The sequence below is a fragment of the Acomys minous genome, assembly GCF_964271855.1.
Source record: "Acomys minous genome assembly, chromosome: 10".
Lineage (NCBI taxonomy): Eukaryota > Metazoa > Chordata > Mammalia > Rodentia > Muridae > Acomys > Acomys minous.
Window position 1 is genome coordinate 119,351,940 of NC_140491.1, and position 23,546 is coordinate 119,375,485.

A 23,546-nucleotide genomic window follows, 5' to 3' on the forward strand; every position below is an offset into this window, starting at 1 on the left:
TTTTTCTGCATAATCTCTATGGCAAATGACTGTCAATATGAGACTTCTCCATCTACTAGGTAAATTTCATGTCCTTTAGCATCATATCTGTGAAAGAATTTGTACATTTTTTCTTTTTAAGGACAGATATTTATGAACATGAACAATTATAACTATTCATAAGCATAACATTTGTATATTAAAATGTAATTTTATTGAGGTAAATTTAGATCATGCAGCTATACAACCTTTGTGGGAACAGTTGCAGAATAAACAGAAGAGTTTTTGAATATGATTTTACATGATATTCACATAGCTTACCATCCACAGAAGATAGAAATATCATCGTCCAGTTCAATAATGTTGCCCAATAATTTGTTACAAACCTCTTTAAGGAAACATTTCATTAAATTACACATTTGTAATTGTAGTGGTTGTTATAATAAAAGAATATACTTTTGTCCTACAGCAGAACTGAACTGAGAATGGAGGAAAATAATCAGACCACTGTAACTGAGTTTTTCTTTCTGGGCCTCACGGATCATCTCCATCAGAAGATTGTACTTTTCACCGTGATTGTCTTTGTATATCTTGTCACCCTGGGGGGCAACTTGGGCATAGTCACTCTCATATGGGCAGACCCCAGGCTGCACAGTCCCATGTACTTTTTTCTCAGCCACCTGTCCTTTGTTGACTTGTGCTCCTCTTCTTCCATAGCTCCAAAGATGCTCTGTGACATCTTTGCAGAGAAAAAAAGGATCTCTTTCATGGGTTGCGCAGCACAGATGTGGTTCTTTGGTTTCTTTGTGGGAACGGAGTGTTTCCTCCTTGCCTCCATGGCATATGATCGGTATATTGCCATCTGCAAGCCCTTGCTGTATACACTCATTATGTCTCACAGAGTCTGTGTGCATCTGGTTGTCGGACCCTACACCTTTGCTGTTATAAACATCACAACCCATACAACTTTGACTTTCTGCTTATCGTTTTGTGGTCCAAATACCATCAACCATTTCTTCTGTGACGCTTCTCCACTATTTTCCTTAGCATGTGCAGACTCCCGGATTAATAAGATTGTGCTTTTTGTCTTTTCTGGAGCGATAGGAGTGTTCAGTTGTCTGATTATCATAGTTTCCTACGTCTGCATCTTGATGATAATTTTGAAGATTCAAACTTCTGACGGGAAACAAAAAGCCTTCTCTACGTGCTCCTCTCACCTGGCAGCTGTCTCCATCCTCTATGGGACACTTTTCTTCATCTATGTCCGACCTAGTGCAAGTTTTTCCTTGAACATGAACAAGATGATTTCCTTGTTCTATACTGTGGTGATCCCCATGCTGAATCCCCTCATCTATAGCTTGAGGAACAAGGAAGTGAAGGGTGCAATCAAAGGAAAAGTGCACACACACACACACACACACACACACACACACACACACACACACAAACATTTTCCAACAGGTAGAAAAGGCTGAATTGTGATAGTGCAATGCCTTAAATGTGAGTGGCTGAGTATGTTCTTAAAAGGACACTGGAGTACACTAGAGTCTATTTCTGTCACTACATAATTTATCTGAAAGCTGTGGGGGTTCTAAATATTTATCTGCCTCTGTCATATTTTCTGTGACATGATTAAAATTTTACAATTATATAGAGATGACCTAGGAATATAAATATGAGCCTATGTTGGAAGACAACTAGAAGTCAATATCTGTATGACATCCAATCTGCTGGTGCTTTTTAATTCAGGTATGAAAAGTAAATGATGCCTGTTCATAATATTACAAATAAATTTAAAAATAGCAAATGGGAGAAAATGTTTTTATACATGTGTTATCAATTAAACCACACCCATGATATATAAAGAGTAACCTCACACTAAAAACTGTAACAACAAAAGTAACTATGCAAATGAAGAGACAGGCAGCTCACAGAAATGAGGATGATAAAAGTATAAAGAAAATACATTTTAAAAAATGGGCTTAAGTGTCCCTCAGTAGAAGAATGGATAAAGAAACTGTGGTAAATTCCACTTGGGAATACTACTCAGCTATTAAAAACAAGGAATTCTTGAAATTTGTGGACAAATGGATTGAACTAGAAATTATAATGAGTGAGTTCACCCAGAAGCAGAAAGAGTCAAATGGTATAAACTCACTTATATCAGAACATTAGCCCAAGGGGCATGACCCATGAAAGTCTTCACTTATCAGGAAAGTGGGACAGAGGGGAGGACACCCTATTGGGACTCTAGGTGACAGAAACATGGGAGAATGGGGGAATAGAAGGATCCAGAGTGTCCTAGAAACCTACAAGAAGAACATTATGATGGGCAGATCTGGGCATGGGGTCCTGCTCAAACTATGGCACCAGGCAAGGACAATATATGCAATAAACTTTGAACCCCTACTCAGATCTAGCCAATGGACAAAACATTCTCCACAGATGAGTGGAGAGTGGGGTCTGACTTTCACATGAACTCTGGTACCCCATATTTGACCATGTCTCCTGGATGGGGAGGCCTAGTGGCACTCAGAGGAAGGATAGCAGGCTACTAAGAAGAGGCTTGATACCCTATGAGCGTATACATGGGAAGGAGGTCCCCCTCAGTCACAGTCATAGGGGAGGAGAGTAAGGGGAAAATGGGATGGAGGGAGGAATGGGAGGATACAAGGGATGGGCTAACAATTGGGATGTAATATGAATAAATTAATAAAATATATTAAAAATGCTTAAATCTGTTTCTTGATCATAAAGTCAAATTAAAAGATCATTGCAGTATGTTTCAGGGGAGATGAAATAGCAAGTTGAAGGATTGCTCTAAGATTGGCCCTTAGCACTGGCTCAGTAAAAGACTTCAAAAAGAGTCACATTCCTTAGTCTTTTTTCTATGTGTTTGCTGATTTTGTTTGTATGTGTGTTTACACACATGAGTACATGCTCCGGTGTAATATGATCTTGAGACATAATTATAAATATATATTGTTTATCTTATATGAATGTGGGCAGCTACCAAATATAGTAAAAAGAATAAATGCTTTCTCAAATTCTTGAGCACATGTTCTGTTTCTGAGACCTTATACATATTGCACACATTACAAACCACTGCTACTGGGACTAGTGACTGACTGAAATTGAAGTTTTTTTTTAAAAATTATTTATTTATTCACTTTACATCCTGATTACCACCCTGTCTCCTTCCAGTCCCTCCTTACATGCCCCTCCCCCCTCTCCTCTTCCCCTCAGAGAACAGGGAGGTTCCCCCATGGGTACCAACCCGCCCTGGCACATGAAGTCGCTACAGGACTAGGGGCATCCTATTCCACTGAGGCCAGACAAGGCAACCCAGTTAGGGGGATGGGACCCAAAGGGAGGTATCAAAGTCAGAGAAGTCCCTCACTTCAGTTGTTTGAGTCTGAACATGAGTAAGCTGTGCCTTTGCTACATATATGCACAGGGTTAGGAACAGTTCATGCGTGCTTTTTGGCTCATCTTAGTTGACTCTGTAGGTCTTCTTGTGGAGTCCTGGACCCCTTCAACTCCCTGAAACATTCCCCCAGCTCTTCTGTCCATTTTGTCTAGCATTTGGCTGTGAGTCTCTGTGTCTGTTTTCATCAGATGCTGGGTGAAGCCTCTCAGAGGAGATACGCTAGGCTTCCATCTACAAGCATAGTAGAATAACATTAATAGTATAAGGGATTGGCTCTTTTCCATGGGCCGTGTCTCAAGTAGGGCCAGTTGTTAGGTGGCCATTCCTTCAATCTTTGCTCCATCTTTGTTTCTGCACATTTTGTAGGCAGGACAAATTTTGGGTTGAAGGGTTTGTAGGAGAGTTGGTGTCCTTATCCCTCCACTGGAGTCCTGCCTGGCTACAGGAGATAGCCACTTCAGGCTCCATATCCCCTGCTGCTAGGGAAGAAACTAAAATGAAATGTTTAATGTTCAAAAGCAGATTTAAATAGACAGGGAGGAATGATTTCTCCTGCTGCAAACCTCAAGTCTTTTGTAGTGGTTGCTAGTCTTTGACACAAATGTCCAGAATCCTAACATCCTCATTGTCTGTAGGAAGTCTATTTTACCACTTCTTACCAGCCTTGGTTTGGTCTCATGGGTGTATTCATTTCTTCTTATAATGATGTGAGTGCTGCTCAGGTCTTCTCAATGACAGTAGTTACCAGATGACATATTATTAGATTTTATTTAATAAATTACTCAGCATTCCCATAGGGAAATTTTAAGCCTTGGAACACTTCCCTCCAAACTCACCTGTGGAAATGACACAATCTGTACCCTACTTGCTATACATTTCCATTTTTTTCTGAAATCCACAGACTCATTCAACCACTTCATTAAGATATGTCTATAAGGACTAAAGAGATTGCTCAACAGTTAGGAACAGTGCCTCCTTTTACAGAGGACAAGCGTTCTACTCCTAGTACCCAGATGGTGGCACACAATGATCTGTGACTCCAATCAGAGCAGACTAAGTGTTCTCTTGGACCTCTGGGAGACCCAAGCCTGCATATGGTGCACATACATGTAGACATAACATACTATGATAATAATAAAAACAAATTTAATGATCAGTCCTTAATTTCTCGGCAACAAACTTTCTCTTGAGTCATTGGAATTCTCATGGATTTGTGAATTTCTCTACACAGAGTCCTATGTCTTTTCTTACTCCAACTATATTATCTGCCATACATTAGCTCTATAAAAGGCATATAAAAACCTTGTAACTTTTTAGGTTATTTATTTACTAAGGTGGAGCCAATTTTGTTTTTCCAGTCCTCACACAATACCATTTTTAACGTTCCGTAAGAGGGCTTTAGGGAGATAGCCCAGTCTGCAACACGCTTCTTGTACAAGCATGAGGCCTTGAGTTCAGATCCCCAGGACCCATGCAAAACCCAGGCATGGTGACAGGACTCTATTGTGAGCAAAGGTAGATAGAACAGAATCCCTACAGATCTTTGGTCACTTAGTGTAGCCAATAAATGAGGTCCAGGTTCAAGGAAAGACTCCATCTTCAAAAACAAGTGGCGAGATTGGGGAAGACACCCAGTGGTAGATCTCTTCATACGTGCTTTCCACCTCAAACCACATACACATGCATATACCACATATGCAAACACGTGTAAAAATGAAAGAAAGGTGAGACTACATGTAAAGGGAAACATGTTTTTCTTGTGAAACACATGATTCACATAAAACAGTCGTATGTTCTGGAGATAAAGGAAGGGTTCTCTCTTCCAACATTACTGAAATCTACTTCTGAAGCTTCAAAGACTTCTGCAGAGCTGTAATATCTTAGAAATATACACATATGTCTTATTCCCAAGTATTAACATTTAAGTCATTTAGATCTTGACTTGTGCATGAAACTTGTAGAACCTCCGATTTGCCTCTGGATTGTTATTTCTCACATTCAGATAATGTGGGTTTTGTTTTCTGTTGCCTAGTATCTGATTGTAGAAGATTGTTTTTAAAAAGTGTTTTTTCTGTCTTTAAGGTAGATGAGAAAATTCTTAAAAGAAGACACACAAATGCCTAACATATACATGAATAAAAGTGAATATCATTACTCATTATATAAACTGAAATCACTGAAATGACAGAGATAGTTTTCTGCCTGAACAGTCACTCAATACTTTCTATAACTTTGGAGCATAGTCTTTTGCCTTCTAGCTCAGTGTATATGACAGACATATTTGTGAGGCAGGAGCTATTGAGGACTTGTTTACCATGACTTGGCAGAGTTTGGCTGTAGACATCCAAGCTTGCCCATTTTTGGCAGAATTCTGTAAGTGGCCAAAACAAGAACATTTTGCATAGTGGCTAGTTTGCCACATTTGAACCCATTTTCATAAGGAGATTTTTTAATGCTCATCATCTTCTTTAAGGTAGGCTAAGTGTTGCCAGGAGTTATCCTATCTTATTGTCCATGAATCTTTAAAGTACTAAAACCATCTTTAAATGTTCTGTAGGTATCTGAGTTTTTTTTTTTAAAAAGATCTTATCTATCTATTTTACTTTATCCATCTATAGAATCGTATCTATTTGTTAAACTGGGGATGTATAGTCTTGTAATATAAATAGACTAGTAATTGACATAAACAGCTCTCTTCTTAAGAGCCAGAAACTGGAAACAAGCTAGATGTCCCTCAACCAAAGAATGGATAAATAAACTGGTACATTTACACAATGGAGTGGTACTCAGCTATTAAAAACAAGAATGTCACCGAATTTGTAAGGAAAGAAGTAGAACTAGAACATATTATTCTGGTGAGATAACACAGACTCAGAAAGATACACATGGTATATACTCACTTTTTAGTGGATATTAGCTGCAAATTACAAGATAACCATGGTACAACCCACAGACCCCAAAAAACTAAGTTATAAGGCAGGTTGTTTGAATATTACTCAGAAGGGGAAATAAAATAGACACCTCAGGTAGATGGAGAGGGAGGGAGTGGGGAAGGGAATGAGGGTGAGGATCAGGTTTGGGGAGAGCTGGTGGGGTGACCGGGAGAGACAATGAAATCAGTTGTGGTTGGCATCTCTGGGATGGGGTATGCTCCAGTTCCAGGGTGTCTGTGGAGTGACCCTAAGTTTGACTGCTAGCAGTGGGTTACAGGTAGCCTGAAGTCACCACCTCCTGTAGCCACGAGGGCTCTCCAGTGGAGTGAGGGAGATATCAAACCGACCCTAAACCCTTCAACCCAAAAGTTTTCTTGTCTACAAAAAGTTTAGGGATAAATATGGAGCAGAGATTGAGGGAATGACCAACCAATAATTGGTCCAACTGGAGACTCATTCAATAACAGAGAGACAACCCCTCACACTATTAGTGATACTCTGCTGTGCTTACAGACAGGATCCTAGCATAACTATTGTCGGAGAGGCTTAATTCAGCAGCTGATGGAAACAGATGCAGAGACCCATAGTCAAGCAATAGGTGGAGCTTGGGGTATCTTTTGGAAGGGGGGAGATGTATTGAAGGAGCAAGAGTGGTCAAAGCCACCACAAGAAGACCTGCAGAGTAAACTAACCTAGGGCCCATGGGAACTCACAGAGACTCACCGTGAACCAAACAGCATGCTTGGGCTAGATGTAGAACCCCTACACATATGTAGCAGATGTGAAGCTCGGTTATCATGTGGGTCCCCTAACAATTAGAGCATTGGAGGTGGGTGGTGGATGGTGGGTGGGTGATGGTGATGGTCTCTGACTCTGTAGGCTGCCTTTGGATCCCTTTCCCTTAGCTGGGCTGCCTTGTCTGGCCTTAGTGGGAGAGGAAGCACTCAGTCCTGCTGTGACTTGATGTTCCATGTGGGTTGGTACCCATAGAGGCCTCCTCTGCTCTGAGGAGAGAAAGAAGGGGACCTGAGGAAGGGGTATGAGAAGGTAGGACTGGGAGAAGGGAGGAGTCTGTGACCAGGATGCAAAGCAGTTAAATAAACTAATTAATGAAAAAAATGAAAGTAGTAAAATGAAAATATGCTAATGATGGGAAAAGAACACACACAAAGAAACAACAATGCTTCTGCAATAGGGCTTCTTTTACGGATGCTCATTAATAAAAAATGTTTTTAGCACAATTTAAAAACACTTTAGTTCCTATTGTCCAGTGTATTTGTGGTGCTGAATTGCTTTCCACAGAAGGTTTGGAACTTTCTTATTTGAGAAGAGATGGTGTTAAAACCAATTAACAAGTTTTATTTGAATCTCTTATTATATACGTAACTGGTAGACACAGAGATGTACTCTATCAAAGAATGCCCAAGGCACTGGACATTGCAGCAGTGCCAGGAATGACAAGATTTGATCATTTATATGGATTATAAAGATTTTATTTTCATAGTTTTTATTATCAGCCTGGTGAAAATTTCCTTTGCCACAGAAACTTTTAATGCTCCATTTGATTCCATTCATCTAATATTGTGTTAACTTGAATTTGGTATAAAACCCACAAAATAATTGTCAATCACAACTTAAACAATTTCTGTATAAATGGTTAGGGGCTTTGTTTCTTTTTTCAAGTCAAACTTTGTAAGTAGATTGACCACAGAGTGATGATTTAGCCCAGCTGGCCTTGGAATCCTGATCCTTCTGCCTCCACATTCCAATTAATTATATGGATGTCTTTTTTTTTAGCCAATAACCAAAATTTAGTATATGAATTACAAGAAGTATACTTTTCATCTAGAAAGAAAACATTAAATAATTCAGTAAAGAGAAACATGAAGTAAGGAATTAAGATTAATCCAACAACAAGACAAAAGTAAAATATTAGCAGTTGCCATGGAAAGACTGAAGACCGCTAACATAAGCATCCCCCCACACACATTCAGAATTATACAATATTAGATGATACATTGAAATTACAAACTATTTAACCACCAAACATAGGGCATTAATTATTGCCCTTGCAATCATATAGAAAGCGATGTGGAAGAAGAGTGATGTAAAGTCAGGATTTAAGTTTCCCTGTGGAACGAAGGCATCTATGTGCTCTGATATTACTGGTACCTTAATATCAAAGTGATAAACTTCACTTTTCCGACATACTGATAAAGAGTATTTTAAAATTCAGTTTATAGAAATATATATGAATACCAAAATATGTAAATACTACAAATATTAACAACACATTATCATACAAGTAAGTGCACAGATACTCCCAGACAGCAGGCAATTTATTGTAAAGTTCAATTCACAAACCTAATATAAATCATGCAAGACACCTGTCTTTCTATTTCTCACACACAACAAACACATGGTTACCCTCTTTAGGCTTGTACAGTTTAAAATAATTCCTCTGTGATGCCTCATTTCATCAACTCTATTGTTTATAATCTGTCTTCTCTTCAAAGAATTTTTTTTTACTGTTTTTTCACTGAAACTTAGAAAACATTTAATTTACTTGTTTTGAGGAATGATAACCTTTAAGAAGATATTTTGTATTGTTCTTCCTGTCTTTCTAATGACATATTTTACATCTTTGTTCCTCAAGCTGTAGATCAAGGGATTCAGCATAGGGATGATCAGGGTATAAAAGATAGAAGCCACTCTGTCAGTGTTTAAGGAGTTATTGTATTTAGGCTGCATATACATAAACATCAAAGTCCCATAGAAGACAGCGACCACTGTCAGGTGGGACCCACAGGTGGAGAAAGCCTTCTGCCTGCCCTGAGCAGAGCTCATCCTCAGAATAGTTCTGAGAATGAGCACATAGGAGACAAAGATGACCAGTGGACAAGAAATCAAGTTAGTAATTGATAATATTAAAATTATCATTTCTATGTTCTTTTTACTGGAGCAAAGCAGAGATATCAAGGGAATACTATCACAGTAAAAATGGTTGATAATATTGTGGCCACAAAAGGATGAAGAGAAAATATTAATGATGAGCATGAGAGCAACTAATACACTGTAAAGGTATGGGATTGCCACCAGGACCCAGCATACTCTTTGTGACATAATGACGTTGTAGAGGAGTGGTTTACAGATGGCCACATAACGGTCATAAGACATTACAGAGAGAATACAAGATTCACTAACAATGAAAATAGTAAAGAAAGACAACTGGATAGCACAAAAATAAAATGATATTGTATTTTGATTTACAAGAAAGTTTCTTAACATTTTGGGTCCCACAGTTGTTGAATACCCAAGATCTGCAGTAGCGAGGTGTCTGAGAAAGAAGTACATGGGTGTTTGCAGCCTGGAGTCCACTACGGTAAGGATGATCAGGCCCAGGTTGCCCACCAGTGACATCAGATAGATGATGAGGAACAGCCCAAACAATGGCGCCTGCAGCTCAGGGCGGTCAGTGATGCCCATCAGGATGAATTCAGTCACCACTGTGAGGTTGTGGTTCTCCATCTGGTTAATGGGAAAATCTGTTCTGCATAGAGGTCATTGCACAGTCAATGAATTTCAAATGTCATTTTGTGAATTTTTATTATTCAAACTAGATTTAATAAAATATCCCTAAACATTTGAATTTATTTTGAAAATAAATCCGTTAAAAGGTACGTATAATCGTATGTATATCTATATGTACACATATGCAAACATGTGACTTGAAATACTGAAATATGAATCATTGGTCCTCAAAAAATGAAAGTTTTAATTAGAGAATAACATAATTATTTGCCAACAATACTTGCTTTTCCTAAAAGCAAGTCATAAAATAACAGTCATTTTGTAAAATAATTTATTCAGATTACATCCTGATTGTTATCCCATCACTTGTATCTTGCCGTTCCCCGCTCCCTGCCTCTTTCACTCTATTTCCCTCCCATAAACCTGTGTTCCCACCGTATGACAACAGCCTATCAGGTCTTATCCGGATTGCCTGCTTCTCCTTCCTCTGAGTGCCACCAGACCTCCCCATCAAGGGGAAATGGTCAAATAGGGGCCACCAGAGTTCATGTCAGAGGCAGTCCCTGATAGTCACACAACTGTGGACCATGCACTGTCCGTTAGTTAGATCTGAATAGGTTGTTCTAGGTTTACTGCATGCATTGTCCTTGTTAGTACAGCAGTTTGTGCAGGCCCCTTTGGTCCAGATCTGACAGCCTTGATAGTCTTATTGTAGGGTTCCTGGACCCTCTGAGTCCTTTTATTTCTCCATTATCCCATACCACTCTCACCTGGAGTCCTAATAGCAAGTCCCATCATCTGTCCCGATCTCCTGCTGGGTGGAGTCTCTCAGAAGGCATCCATGTTGGGCCAGTGTCCAGTTAAAAGTGAGTAACTACCATGTGTATTTTTCTGGGTCTGGGTTAACTCATTTAGGATGATCTTTTCTAGTTCCATCTATTTGCCTGAAAATTACAAGATATACATGTTTTTAATAGCTGAATTCCATAGGGTAAATGTACCACATTTTCTTTTTCCATTCCTTGACTGAGAAACATCTAGGTTGCTTCCAGATTCTGACTATTATAAATAAGCCTGCTATGAACATAGTTGAGCAAATATCCTTGTTGTGTGGTGGTGCATCTTTAAGGTATATTCTAAGGACTGGAATAGCTCACTCTACCAGGCACTATTATTCAACATTAGTTAATCTGGAAACCATGCTTCTACATCAAATATCAAGCATAGGAATCATCCAGCCTCAAATTGTAATACTCTCAGGATCTAAGAATGCTGCTATACAGGCAGATACACATACATAGATTAATGCATACTAATCTATTATGTAATAGATTAATATATACTATATACACATGAAATGTAAGATCAAGTATTTAAATTGTATGGTTGGAGTCACACATGTTTATTGATGAAATTTGTGTTTCTTATGCTTTTATTTCTAATATGATCACCATCACAATGTGGCACTTAATATTTTATAATTATATACTTGTGCTAGCATGTAAGATATATGCCATAGGACATATACCTACTAAAATCTTTAAAATGCACATAAGTGTAGTTTCATGGGTAAATCTACAGAATATTAACATGTAAAAACTAAACATCTGGAGTTGTTATCATATCCATATTGGTCAGATCTATGAATGAGTATAGTGTTACATGTCACACAGAATTGTCTTGATTTGAAGAAACCCAAAAAGCCTGTAAGTAAGATAATCTGTGCAACCTTCTTAACAGTCCACCTAGCATGTGCAAATATTCCTTTGGAAAAAATAATGTGTGATGTATAGAATACTTTTTGGCAAATGTAAAATCAAGAAATTTCTGTATGGATTTTAAAACACTGAAGTAGAAGTAAGTGGTCCAAGGATATTCTACAAAGACAATGAACACAAGGATTTCAAACAGCCACTGGATACACTTAGCTACCTGAAAGATATTCTTCCTTATGAATCTATGTGTATATTAGGCACAAGAGGAGGCAGAAGGGGTGGGTCATGGAAACCACATCCACCAACTGCCACAGCCTGGAGCTTGAAAAGCCGAGAGGAAATTTTCATACTTTGCCCTAAATTTGAATTATTATTTTATTCATTACTATGTTAATAAATTTAATGATTATAAATGATGCGAGAAAATAAACTATTTTCAATAAAAGGGAAAAATAAAGCACATGAAAACAAAAAGTACAAAAACCATAAAAAATTAAAGTCTCCTTCATATAAATTAATATTTCCTGAAAGAACACTTCCTATTATAACATGCTCATTTTATGTAATGAGTCAGACACTGACTATATATAAGAACTTACAAAAATATGAAGAAATCTGAAGAAAATTAAGAGAGCTTATTAAAAATGCCTACGAACTACCAATATCCCCTACTGATTAAGAGGTATTATATAACAGTATACTTCTTACTAATAGCATATCTAAGCATTGGTGATCAGTATTGTGATAGATGTTTAATGCTTGATACTGTGAAAAACTTGAAATGTGGTATAGATACCACAAAATAAAACCAAAGTGCAGTAAGGTGGAATTTGCATAGATGCAAGTGAAGGACAAAAAAACCTTTCTGTTTGATTAGTTCCCAGAAACATCTTCCAAACATGACATAGAGCACAGTGCAAAAAGGCATGTATCAATAATTTCAATGTACTAGAGAGAAAAACCACAGAAAGAGAGCAATGAATACTTTTCTAAAAATGTGTGTGTGTCAATATTTTCTGAGTAAAACCAGAAATAAAATTAGTTATAATGGCAACGATGATAGAAACTGTTGTCTCTGTATAAATGGGAGTGATATCCCATGAAACCACTGTTCTGTATGCAGCTGGTTGTATTTAATTTACACTACATTCACTTAAAATGTTATTTTAAAATGTGTTCAGCTGATATTATTCCATTCAACATATATAAACTTCATATACTAAGCATTAAATTATTTATTATTACATGGCTGGAAATATCTAATCATGGTTCCTTTTCTCTAAATAAACTTTCATCATTTTATTTATTATTTGCTTCTTTTCTTCTAGGCCCTTTACTAGTTATAATTGATTTTGTGGTGTGTGTGTGTGTGTATGTGTGTGTGTGTGTGTGTGAGAGAGAGAGAGAGAGAGAGAGAGAGAGAGAGAGAGAGAGAGAGAGAGAGACAGAGAGAGACAGAGAGACAGACAGAGAGAGACAGAGACACAGAGAGAAAATATCATAGCTAAGAAAGTATTTCTGTGTATGCTTAAAAGATAATTAATAATATTTCCCCTCTCAGCCTCAGTAAAAATGTTCAAAATAGCATAAAATAGAGAAATGAAGAGGCGCCATTGCTGCCAGGGCATTGCTTACTTTTAAAAAGAGTAGACAGTGAGTAACCAGTAGCCGGTCTAGATGGTGAAGCCCTAGAAAAAAGATACCCACGTCATTTTAATGCTTAAACTACAGTGTTGTGTGTGACAGTTTGTTACCTGCTGTGAAATTCCTGTCTTTTTTCCACTGCTGTCCTTAGATTGGATTTTTGAGATGCATTTTTTGTGTATTTTTAAATCATAGAGACTCTCCCTGAGGAGACACCAAAATTTATTAATTACAAGCAAACTTTTGAAAGCCTAATGAGGTGATGACTGAAGGTTATAAACTCTTAGGATCAATTTGCATTCAACCCTGGTTTACTTGTTTGTTGTATAATCTAGCATACTTACGATAAAAGTATTGAGGCTAGGTTCTAAAAGGTAGATGTGTGCCCTTCTGCTTATTAACACATAATGTGTAACTGGTAGGATATTAAGAAATGAAATATCTAATCATGGATAAATGAACATGTAAAATCTCTTATACAAAACAATAGAGTAATAAACAACTTATATAAAACAATTGAGTATTAGTCAACATTAAAAATTCCAAGACATGTTAACAGAGATGAATGTGAGAAACACTATGCCAAATGAAACAATCCTCAATTACATAATGATAAAGTTCTAACCACATGAGCTTCAAGAAACTAAAAGCTGAAGAGATCAATATTATTATTTTAGTTTTGTATATATTTGAACAGATCAACATTACAAAGGAAGACTGTTGCATTAGAAATGACTGATGACATTTTACACACATAAAGACAAAGTTAAAATTTTCATTCATCAGGACAACCATACAATTTTGACATGATAACTATTAAAAATGGGTTTATAGATGGCCTCATAGTGGTCAAAGAACATTAACACAATAAAAATATCACAATCAATGAACAAAAGATAAAAGGCTAACCATATCACGAAGTCATACAGATACTGTATTTTAATCCACAATAACATTTCTTGACAACTTTGTTTCAGTAACTGTTGAATAACCAAGAACTCTAGTAACGACATGTCTGAGAAAGAAGTACACAGGTCTTTCCAGCGTGGAGTCCACACTGGCAATGAGGACAATGTCCAAGTTGCCCATCAGTGAGACCAGACAGATGATGAGGAAGAATGCAGACAATGAGGCCTGTAGCTTAGAGCAACTTGTGATGCCCAACAGGATGGGTTCAGTCACCACTATGAGATGTGGTTCTCCACACTAACTTAAACTTCTCTAAACCAAACATCATATTGCCAAGAGAGTTCAATTATTTTTACTTTAAGAAGTATTTATAAACTATTATAGGTAACATAATTCTAATTCTTTTGATTTTCAACATTTACAATTCATCTTTAATATACATATGTAACACACATGTATTTGGCTTTAAAAACAGAAATAGACACAGATGTAAAAGAATAGTTCTAGGTTTCCTGTCCATACCATTTCATGGTCCACAGCTCTGCCTGCATTCCCATAAGTCTTTTGGCACCAGAGAGTACCAGGTAAGACCTCTACACAGCAGTCCTCTCTGCCAAGGGCCACCCTATTAAGGAGCTCACTAAGCATGTGGGCTGTCTAGGAGGTGATCTGGTGTTTTCAGGGTCTTGCACCATGATGCACCCCCAAACTGCTTCCAGCCTCTGACATGCTGTCAGGAGCCATTGATTTGGGGAAGGCCAGGAAGCATGAGAGATCTCTGGAGGTGATCCGATATTTGCAAGGTCTGTATTCTGATGTACCCCAGATTGCTTCCAACCTCTGACTACTCTGTCAATTGTGCTTTGCTCCATCTCTCTAAAATCTGGCATTAGAGCCAGGCATGGTGGTGCATGCCTTTAATCCCAGAACCCAGGAAGGCAGAGGCAGGTGAATCATTGGGAGTCTACAAAGTGTGTCCAGGACAGCCAGGACTACATTCATGGCCAGCCCAGTCTACAAAGCGAGTCCAGGATAGCCAAGATTACACAGAGAAACCCTGTCTCATAAAACCAAAAGTAAATACATCCGGCATTGGTTTGAATTGTTATTTTCTGGGTACTGCCCAGCTCTGATTGAGCAAACTTCCTAGAGCATCTTATTGAAGATGTACTTTTTGTTATTCATATGAATCAATCCCTGATTATGGAATTCCTGATTTGACTCAAATAGTTTTAAAAGTTAAAGTTAGTTTATGGCTGCAATATGTACCTTTGTGGACCTCCAGATGCCTCACTAAGGAGAGCCTACTAGCAGATTTGTGGCTTCAGATAAGCCTCCACTGCAAATGGCACTATGAATGGCGATATTTTCCCCAGAAATATGGGCAAGTTTGTTTAAACTGCTCATGACCTAAGTGGAATAAAGGTACCTAGATATGTCTGAATTTACTCTGTTTCTTAGAATGAGAGGCAGATAAAATTATTGTCCTGAGCTCTTAATGAACTAAGAGATAGCTGGATTATGTATAGTCAGGTCTATCCTAATTGATAAATTGTATACTCTTGTAAGTTTCAGACCCTATTAACCTTAGACCCTGTCTGTCAACCTTCATCATTTGAACTCACCATGAACTTATGTAATGGATACATAGATAAGAAATGCTTAGCTATAAAACATGCAACCTGTTGTATTTTAGAATTCCTCTGTTTTTGTGATTAATTGTACTCTTTTGACTATGAGGTAATCCTCTTTCTCAGAAGAATAAGTACGGTCTACAATAAACGTGGCTGGGAGAAAATTGAGCAGCTTAACTTCAGTTGAAGTTAAGATGCCTGACTTCATCCACCTTTTCTCCTGATCCTCTTCTCTTGAATGTATGTGCGTGAGTGGTTTATTTTCTATCTCTCTCTTACTTCTTATTTCTCTGTAGATCCACAAATAAATTAGCAAACTCAGGGCCATCAGCTTTCTATGGCTAATAAGCCTAAGTTTACACCAACTTATTGGAGATCTCTGCAAAGAGGCCTATCTACAGATCAAAGAGCCTCCCTTTATGACCCCGGTGCAGTGTTTAGCCAGAAGCCGCTCTTACAGCCTCAGCCATAGGAAATTTGTGGTCAGTTTAAGTTCTCCTCGGCCGCAATACAGCCAGTCCCTAGAGAAGAAGCCTTGGGCTCTTTTTCCCCTTCCTTCCTTTTTCCTCTTTCAATCCTGATTGGTTGCCTGAGCCATCAGCTCTGGCCACCCAAGAGATAAAGTGAACTGGAAGAGCATCTGTATCCAGCATCCAGAGAGAAACTACCCTGGACTCTCTCCAAAGCACCAGCTGGGCATTAACACCTCTCCCTGATGGTTTTCCTGTAGGCAAAGCCAGCAGCAGTGAACTCTGCCCTGTCCCCTGAGCTCTCCATTTCCCAGCCCACAGCTCTGCCTGCATTCCTGGTGGCCTGCTGCTGTCAGAGACTACCAGGTGAAAGTTCTGCTCTCCTCCAATCCCATGCCTGCTGCTCCCCTTTAACACTCCCAACAGCAGCAAACTGTACCTGTTCCCCTGCACACCATTTTCTAGCTCATAACTCTGCCTACATTCCGAGAGGCCTGCGAACATCATGGGCTATGGGAAGAAGCCATGCCAAATTCTGCCATGTCAGAGATCCTGTACTTAGGCGGCATGCTGTGACCTTCGAGTTGCTGACCTTTACCTCACAAGGTCGTGTGCTCTAGGCTTTCCTTGGACTATTTACCTTTGAAAGAAGTAGGGAAGTCCCAGTTTGGAACCACCCAGAGGATCAAGGAAGTTCTTACAGGGAGCTACTCAGAGAACTAGGAAGTTCTACAGGGAGCGATTCAGGCTATTGTATACTTGCCCGGGGGCTAGGGTGAGTGAGATTAGAATAGATCCTATTGACCTTGCTCTCTATATATTCCTACTAGTCGGCAATAAAGTGAATCTTGATCAGAAATGTCCTGAATTGCTTCGTTATTTCTTGCATCTCTGTATCCTACTTTCAATTCCCACTCCCTCTTTCAGGTGAACCCTGATTCGATTTTTCCAGCGGGCTGGGACCTGACAATGGGCAACCAGATGGCTAAAACACATTCAACAAGATCTTGGGCAATATCAAACCACCAGAACCCAGATATCTTATTACAAGCCTTGGGTATCCACACACTACTTAAGCACAAGAAAACAAACTTAAATCTAATCTTATGAAGATGCATAGGCCTTTAAAGAGGAAATTAATATATACCTTAAAGAAATACACAAATCAATCAGGTGAAGAAAATTAGTAAAATGGTTCAAGACCGGAAAACGCAAATAGAAGCAATAAGGAAAACACAAACTGAGAGATGGAAACCTTAGGGAAGATAACAGTACGTACAGACACGAGCATCACCTATACAACACAAGACATGGAAGAGAGAATCTCGGGTGTATATGGTATGATAGAAAAAATTGATACATAAATCATAGAAAATGTTAAATCTAAAAAATTTCTAACAAAAAGCATCCACAATATCTGGGATACTATGAAAAGACTGAACCTAAGAAATATAGGAAGAGAAGATTATTTTCAGCTCAAAGGCTCAAGAAATATTTTCAACAAAATCACAGAATAAAATTTCCCTAGCCTAAAGAAGGAGATACCCACAGACAGTCAAGAAGCCTACAGAACACCAAATAGATTGGACCAAAAAAGAAAATCCTTCTACCACATAATAATTAAAACACAAAATGTCCAGAACAAAGAAAGAATATTCAAACCACAAGGGGGAAAGGCCATGTAACATACAAAGCAACCTATTACAATTACACTCGACTTCTCAATAGAGACTTTAAAAGCTGGAGGACCTGCACAGTTGTCTTCCAGTCTCTAAGAGACCATAGATGTCAGCTCAGAGTATAATACCCAGAAAAACTTCTAACCCTGTAGATAGAAAAAACAAGATATTATATAAGAAAATCAAATTTAAGTAATATCTTTCCCCAAATCCAGCCCTATAGAGAATACTAGGAAAAAACTTCAGCACACGGAGGTTAATTCCACACAAGAAAATATAGGAAGTATATAATTTCACACCAGCAAAACCAAAAGAATGGAAATACAACACACACACACAACACACACACACACATGCATGCACATGCACACACACACACAACCACTACCAACATCAAAAAACAGGAATTAATATGAACTCAATTCTACAATAAAAAGACACAGGCTAACAGCATGGATATAACCATTCTGCTGCATACAAAGAACATTCATCAGGAACAAAGACATTACCACAGAGTAAAGGGCTGTAAAAAGTTTTCCAAGCAAAGAGACCCAAGAACAAGCTTTGGTAGCCATTCTAATATCTAATAAAATAGGCTTTTCCCATTATTTTATTTATTTAATCACTTTACAGCCTGGTTGCAGCCCTCTCCCTCACCTCTTCCAAGTTCCACCCTCATGCCCCTCCTCCCCATCTTTCTTTATCTTCTCCTCAGAGAAAGGGAGCCCCCCCCCATATACTAACCCATCCTGGTCACAACATGTCACAGCAGGACAAAATGCATCATTTCCTACTGAGGCCAGACAAGGTAGCCCAGCCAAGGGAAAGGGATCCATAGGAAGGCAAATGAGTTGGAAGACCCTACTTCTATTTAGGAAACCCACATGATGACTAAGCTGCACATCTGCTACATGTGTGTAGGGGGCCTAGGTCCATATCATGCATGCTCTTTGGTTGGTGCTTCAGGCTCTGTGGGCTCCCACGGGCTCAGGTTAGTTGACTTTGTAGGTCTTGTGGTGTCCTTGATCCCTCTGGTACCCCCAGTCCCTCTGTCTACTCTTCCACAAGACTCTTTGAGCTATACCTGTTGTTTTGCTGTGGGTGTCTGCATCTGCTTCATCTGTTTCCATCAGCTGCTGGATGAAGCCTCTCAGAAGACAGTTATGCTAGACTCCTGTCTGCAAGCATAGCAGAACGTCACTAAATAGTGTGAGGAGTTGGCTCTGTCCTATGGGCGGGTCTCAAGTTGGCCCATTCCCTCAATCTCTGTTCCATCTTTATCCCCAAACTTTTTGTAGGTGAGACACATTTGGGGTTGAAGGTTTTATGGGTGGGTTGACATCCCCTTTGCTCTACTTGTAGTCCTGCCCGTCTACAGGAGGTGGTAACTTCAGGCTCCATAGTCCCTGCTGCTAATAGTGTCAGCCAGGGTCATCTTAGACTCCAGGGAGCCTCCCCTATCACAGAGGTGCAACTCCCCAGCAATTTTTGTTCTGTCTGTCAGTTCTTTCCCATCCCTGCTCTCCCTACTTGAATCCCCATCCCCATTATGCCCCAACCCCTCTCCCAGCCAGCTCCCTTCCTGGATTCTTCAGATGCCTATTTTGTTTTCCTTTCTGAATGATATTTGACCATCCTTCCTTGAGATCTCCTTGTTACTTGGCTTCCTTGGATCTGTGGATTTTATCATGCTTATCCTGTGCTTTAGTGGTAATATGCACTTTCAAGTGAGTACATACATTGCATGTCTTTCTGGGTTTGGGTTACCTCACTCAGGAAGGTGTTTTCTAGTTATATCCATTTGCCTACAAACTACATGGCTTCTTTGTTAAAAGCTGAGTGGTATTCCATTGTGTAAATATACAACTTTTTTCCCCTGTTTGTTGGTTGAGCAACATCTAGGTTGTTTCTAGATTCTTTCTAGTATGGATAAGGATGGTGTGAACATAATTGAGCAAGTTTCCTTATGATATGGTGGAATATCTTTGGGGTATATGCCCCGGAGTGGTATAACTGAGTCTTGAGCTAGAACTATTCTCAATTTCTGAGAAACTGCCAGATTGCTATCAAAAGTGGTTATATAAGTTTGGATTCCCACAAGTGATGAAGGAATATTCCCCTTGCTCCACATCCTCACCAGCATGAGTTGTCACTTCAGTTTTTGATCTTAGTAATTTTGACAGGTGAAAGATGACATCTCACAGTAGTTTTGATTTGCATTTCCATGATGACTAAGGACATTGAGCACTTCTTTAAATGCTTCTCTGTCATTAGAGATTCCTGTGTTGAGAATTCTGTTTAATTTTGTACCCCAATTTTTAATTGGGTTATTTGGTTTGGCATTTAATTTCATGAATTCTTTATATATTTTGAATACTAGCCCTCTGTCAAATGTGCAGTTAGTGATGATCTTTCCCCTTGCTGTAGGCTTCTGTTTTGTCCTATTGACAGTGTCCTTTGCCTTGCAGAAGCTTTTCAGGTTCATGAGGTCCTATTTATTAATTATTGATTGTAGTGCCTGAGTTTTTGCTGCTGTGTTCAGAAAGTGTTCTCCTGTACCAATGCATTCAAGGCTAGTCTCAAATTTCTCTTCCATTAGATTTAGTGTATGTAGTTTATTGTTGAGGTCTTTGATCTACTTGGAGTTTTGTGCAGGGTGCATTCCTCTGCATGAAGACATCCTGTTAGACCAGCACCATTTTTTGAAGATGCTCTTTGTTCCATTTTTGTTAAAAATCTAGTGTCCATTGGTGAGTGAATTGACCTCTGGAGATTCAACTCAATTCCATTGTTCAACCTGTCCATTTTTGTGCCAATATCATGTTTTTTTTATTACTATTGCTCAATAGTACAGATTGCAATTGGGGATGATGATGCCTGCAGAAGTTCTCTCATTGTAGAGGATTCATTTAGATATCCTTGGTTTTTAGTTTTTTTCTTTTATATATATTTTGTCAATTTACTCATATTACATCTCAATTGTGATCCCATCCCTTGTGTCCTCCCATTCCTCCCTTCCTTCTGCTTTCCTCCTACTTCCCTCCCCTATGACTGTGACTGAGGGGGACCTCCTCCCACTGTATATGCTCATAAAGTATCAAGTCTCTTCTTGGTAGCCTGCTATCCTTCCTCCAAGTGCCACCAGGCCTCCCCATCCAGGGGACGTGATCAAATATGGGGCAGCAGAGTTCATGTAAAAGTCAGTCCCCACTTTCCACTCAACTGTAGAGAATGTCCTGTCCTTTAGCTAGATCTGAGTAGGGGTTCAAAGTTTACTGCCCGTATTGTCCTTGGCTGGTGCCATAGTTTGAGCAGGACCCCTGGGCCCAGATCTGCCCATCATAATGTTCTTTTTGTAGGATTCTAGGACACTCTGGATCCTTCTATTTCCCCATTCTCCCATGCTTCTCTCACCTAGAGTCCCAATAGGATGTCCTCATCTCTATTCCACTTTCCTGGTAAGTGAAGACTTTCATGGGACATGCCCCTTGGGCTAGTGTCCAGATATAAGTGAGTATATACCATGTGAGTCTTTTTGCTTCTGGGTTAACTCACTCATTATTATCATTTCTAGTTCAATTCACTTGTCCACAAATTTCAGAAATTCCTTGTTTTTAATAGCTGAGTAGTATTCCATAGTGTAAATGAACCACAGTTTCTTTATCCATTCTTCTACAGAGGGACACTTAGGCTGTTTCTAGGTCCTGGCTATTATGAATAAGGCTGCTATGAACATGGTTGAAAATATGTCCTTGTTTGTGCTGGAGCATCTTCTGGGTATATTCCAAGGAGTGGAATAGCTGAGTCTTGAGGTAGCCCTATTCCCCGTTTTCTGAGATAGCACCAGATAGATTTCCAAAGTGGTTGTACTAGTTTGCATTCCCACCAGCAATGAAGGTTTTTAGTTTTAACATATGAAGTTGAGAACTAGTCTTTCAAGGTCTGTAAAGCAGACCTTATTTTGATATTTAGTCTGAAATGAATTGAATACGTAGATTGCTTTTGGTAAGATGGCCATTTTTACTATGTTCCTTCTGTTTTTATTTTGTGTAATAATTTGAGAAGTATTGGTATTATCTCTTCTTTCAGAGTCTAGTAGAATTCTACACTAAAATGGTCTGGCCCAGGGATGATTTTTTTCGATTGGGAGACCTTTAATGAGTGCTTCTATTTCCTTAGGGGTTACAGGTCTATTTAAGTTGCTTACCTATTCTTGATTAACTTTGGTAAGTTAAATCGCCAATGTTGTTTTGACTTTTCCAATTTAGTGGATCAAAGGTTTTTGAAGTACGACCTAATGATTCCTTGAATTTCTTCTGTGTTTATTGTTATATTTGTCTTTTTGTTTCTGATTTTGTTATTTTGGATACTATCACTGTGCGTCTTAATTAGTTTGTCTCAGGGTTTTCTATCTTGTTGATTTTCTCAAAGAACCAGCTCTTGGTTTCTACTTATTGCTTTCTTTGTTTCTAATTTATTGATTTCTTCCCTGACTTTGGTTATTTCCTGCCACCTACTCCTCTTATGTGTGTTTGCTTCTTTTTGTTCTAGAGATTTCCGGTGTGCTGTTAGGTTGCTAGTATCGGATCTCTATACTTTCTTGATGAAGACATTTAGTGTTGTAAACTTTTCTCTCAGCACTGTCTTCATTGTGTGGCTATCTTTTCATAATCATCATAACTTTTCACAAACTTGGGTATTTTTTGCCTTTATATTCATTGAATTCTGGAAAGTGCTTAATTTCTTTCTTTATTTCCTTCCTGACCTAGTTGTCATGTAGTAGAGATTTGTTCAGTTTCTGTGAGTTTGTAGGCTTTCTGTTGTTTTGTTGAAGTCTAGTTTTAATCAAATGTGGTCTGATAATATACAAGGGATTATTTTAATTTTTTTGTATCTGTTGAGGCTTGCTTTGTGACCAACTATATTATCCATTTTGGAGAAGTTTCTGTGAGATTATGAGAAGCAGGTATATTCTTTTGTGTTTGGATAAAATGTTCTAAGGATATCTGTTAAGTCCATTTGACTCATAACTTCAGATAATCTCATTATTTCTCTCTTTAGTTTCTGTCTCCATGACCTGCCCATTGGAAACAGTGGGGGGTTGATATCTTCCACTAGTAATGTGTGGAGTTCAATGTATGATTTAAGCTTTAATAATATTTCTTTTAAGAATGTGGATGCCCTTGCATTGGGGCATAAGATGTTCAGAATTGAGATGTGATCTTGGTGGATTTTCATTTGTTGAGTATGAGGTGTTTTTCAACATATGTTTTGATAAATTTTGGTTGAAAGTCTATTTTTATCAGATATTAGAATGGTTACTCCAGCTTTTTTTTTTTTTTTTGGGTCGGTTTGCTTGGAATACCTTTTTTTCCAGCCCTTTACTCTGAAATAATATCTGTCTTTGTTGTGCCGGTGTGCTTCTTTTATGTAGCAAATTGGTGGATACTAATTTTGCATCCTTTCTATGTCTTTTTATTGGGAAATTGAGTCCCTTGATATTAAGAGATATTAATATCCAAGGCTTCTTAATTCCTTGTATTTTAATATTTGTGGTGATTGTGTGTGTGTGTATTTCACTTTTTGATTTTTCTGTTTGGAATTACTTATTTCCTCTGTTTT

At 38.5% G+C, this 23,546-nt stretch overlaps 2 protein-coding genes across 10 annotated transcripts in view; one reads left to right on the plus strand and one right to left on the minus strand.

Moving 5' to 3' along the window:
- The window catches only part of LOC311606779 (olfactory receptor 5G29), a 53,322-nt gene extending 50,767 nt beyond the window's left edge, over positions 1 to 2,555 (plus strand). For 8 of the 9 annotated variants that reach the window (XM_084798187.1, XM_084798190.1, XM_084798191.1 and 5 more), the window contains one exon: positions 449 to 2,555. In XM_084798187.1, the coding sequence (XP_084654313.1) occupies positions 449 to 1,454 (1,006 nt within the window). In that variant the 3' untranslated portion in view covers positions 1,455 to 2,555. The remainder of the gene's footprint in view (positions 1 to 448) is intronic. The other variant, XM_084798192.1, reaches the window with a different exon arrangement.
- Positions 2,556 to 8,904: 6,349 nt separating this feature from the next.
- Positions 8,905 to 9,870, minus strand: LOC311607340 (olfactory receptor 8K3-like; the record flags this gene model as incomplete). Its single annotated transcript, XM_084798992.1, has 1 exon — positions 8,905 to 9,870. The coding sequence occupies one exon, from the start codon at positions 9,868 to 9,870 to the stop codon at positions 8,905 to 8,907; it is 966 nt and encodes a 321-aa protein (XP_084655118.1).
- Between the last annotated feature and the right edge of the window lie 13,676 nt (positions 9,871 to 23,546).